The 2500-nt window shown below is 31.6% G+C and overlaps 1 protein-coding gene across 1 annotated transcript in view; it reads left to right on the top strand.

Annotated features, from left to right (window-relative positions):
• The window catches only part of LOC113806269 (Tyrosine-protein kinase Src42A), a 52035-nt gene that overhangs the window by 30188 nt on the left and 19347 nt on the right, over positions 1-2500 (top strand). Inside the window, exon 5 of the mRNA XM_027358403.2 lies at positions 1965-2133. Within this exon, the coding sequence (XP_027214204.1) occupies positions 1965-2133 (169 nt within the window). The remainder of the gene's footprint in view (positions 1-1964; positions 2134-2500) is intronic.

Genomic DNA, 2500 nt, shown 5'->3' with positions numbered 1-2500 from the left:
TGGCTTTGTTTTTTGTGTTCAATCTTTTTGAGAAGGGCATTAAGAGTCTAACAAGTAATGTTATGTATGCTTGAAATTTTTTACTGGTTGATTTGGTCTTTTTTTTTTTTTTCTTGGGTATCCTTTCAGTAATGTAAAATCTCATAGATGTATATAAGTATTTGTGTTATGTATTTTTATTTGTATTTTGAGTTACAAAAGTAGGAAGCATTCAATAATATTTCATTGCTTTGGTTTTGATGTGAATTAGTTGACATGTCATGGAGTCTTTTATTACATTTCTGTGTTTTGATCAGTAGTTGGAATGCATCATCTGTTTAGTTCTGTTTTGAAAACTTATGAATTTTTGTTGTTGCACCAGATTTAGTATTTAACCCAGATACATTACCAGTCATTTCAATCTTCAGCATTTGGCAAACCTTTGAGTGCCAGTAAGGACACTGATATGCCTTTGCCGCAAGTATTAATTTGGTTGTGTAACAGTATTCATTGTATCTGTTTATTTATTATTATTTTTTTCATTTATTGTTATGATTTTTTTATTTAGAAATTTCTAAATGCTTTCCTCTCTTTCATCTGTCCCCCCTCCTAACATCAAATGGAAAAGCAGGCTGTAAGTTGAAGGATATTGGTTTTCTTAACCCCTTGCATGGTCCCCTCATTATTATTATGATTATTATGATTATTAATTTTTTTTCCTCTTTGGTTATTAATTATTTTTGAATAGAAATATGCATAGTGTTATCTGTTCCCTGCATTGATAAAGCTGTACAGAGAGACTGGTGTAAGCTAGCTGCCTTTACCCTCAACCAAGCATGTGTATGCACAGGTGTACGAGGGTCCTGTGACAGTATTTGCACGCACTTTTTTTTCTTCTTCTTCTTCTTCTTCTTCTTCTTTTTTTTTCACTTTCCACTTTCCCCAGTCATTGCCTTAATGTTTACCACTGCCTGTTGCTGTTACACCAAAATTTCAGATGGGTTTAGACTGTGATTGAAAGCAGTTGCAGTTTGGTCGTGTGCAACTGCACCAGGAACATTTTCTCTTTAAATTCTTCAGTCAGTAGTTCTTGTATGATTATAATGAATGGTGATGAACAATATTGAGTGGGCTAAATAGAGAGTTAGTTTTTATTGAATGATAATTTAATTTTTTTAATGTAGCCTACTACATGTGTGGTAAACTTGTCTTGTACTGTTATTAAAAGGTGTTATTGCCAATTATTCTGTGATTTTGCTATGTTGTTAGTGCAATGAGAAATGGAAATCAAGTGAGAACTGATATTGATTTCAAAGTTGCATATGGTTACATAAGCTAGTCAGCATTTTAGAATGTCTTAAATTAGTATAAGGTGATTTGATAATAAAAAACTTTTAACCTAGTACTTCAAGCCTTACATGTAATAATATGCATAAGCTATATCCATGCATTGAGGTTTATGCTTTGACTGATATGTATTGACATCTGAACATGTATATATTACATGCTACATTGCTTAACCAGTAAATTCATGCAGTTAAACACCAGCTTGTACACATTTTATATTAGTATTCAAATTGAATATTAGATAAAGATAATTCCTATCATTAATTTGTTTATAGTAATCTGGGAGGTGATCACATTGTCTATATATTTGACAGGAATGGATTTGCAAATAGGGAATAAGTTATTGACTGTACTGTTAATTTCCTCCTTAACTTTGAGGATTGGATTTATTTTTTATTAAATTTTTTCAAAACCCATTATTTTTCATGTAGCTGTTTAAGTGAAGTTGACAATCTGTATATTAGTGTTATTTCTTCAATATAATAAAAAGTATACAGAATAAATTTATTTTTCAACTCCCATATATATATATATATATATATATATATATATATATATATATATATATATATATATATATATATATATATATATATATATATAAAGAGCAGATCCATAAACGATCATCCAAATTACAGATTGAGAAGCCAGTTACTGCAGGACTGTCTCACAACACCAGAGATCAGTGGGAGATCGACCGCTCATCACTCAAGTTTGTTCGCAAGTTGGGACATGGACAGTTTGGAGAGGTTTGGGAAGGCCTCTGGAACAACACAACCCCTGTGGCTATCAAAACCCTGAAGCCTGGTAAGTTGGTGTTTTTTGCATTTTGTTTTGTTAGAAGTTTAATTACGCATTAGATACAATATCACATTATGTATAATAAATATGATTATTGTTATTTGCTTGCAATACTCAAAGGTAAATTTTGGTTTGGATTTTAACCCAAAGTCTCTAGGAAAATGTTGATATTCACTGTAATATTATTTTGTGAAATGTCTCTGTATATAGATGGCTCTGCAAATACTTAGCCACAAAGGAGTCACTTAGTAGACTTGGTGACCTCACCTGGTTTTGTCCTCCTTGATTTTTTTTGCAAAAACCTCCTTCTAAATGCCAAATGAGTCTAATCACACTCCAAAGAGGTTTGTGCACTCGTGGCGAGTCTTTACCA

The sequence above is a fragment of the Penaeus vannamei genome, chromosome 26, assembly GCF_042767895.1.
Source record: "Penaeus vannamei isolate JL-2024 chromosome 26, ASM4276789v1, whole genome shotgun sequence".
In the NCBI taxonomy this organism is placed as follows: domain Eukaryota; kingdom Metazoa; phylum Arthropoda; class Malacostraca; order Decapoda; family Penaeidae; genus Penaeus; species Penaeus vannamei.
This window is presented reverse-complemented; position numbering and strand designations above follow the sequence as displayed.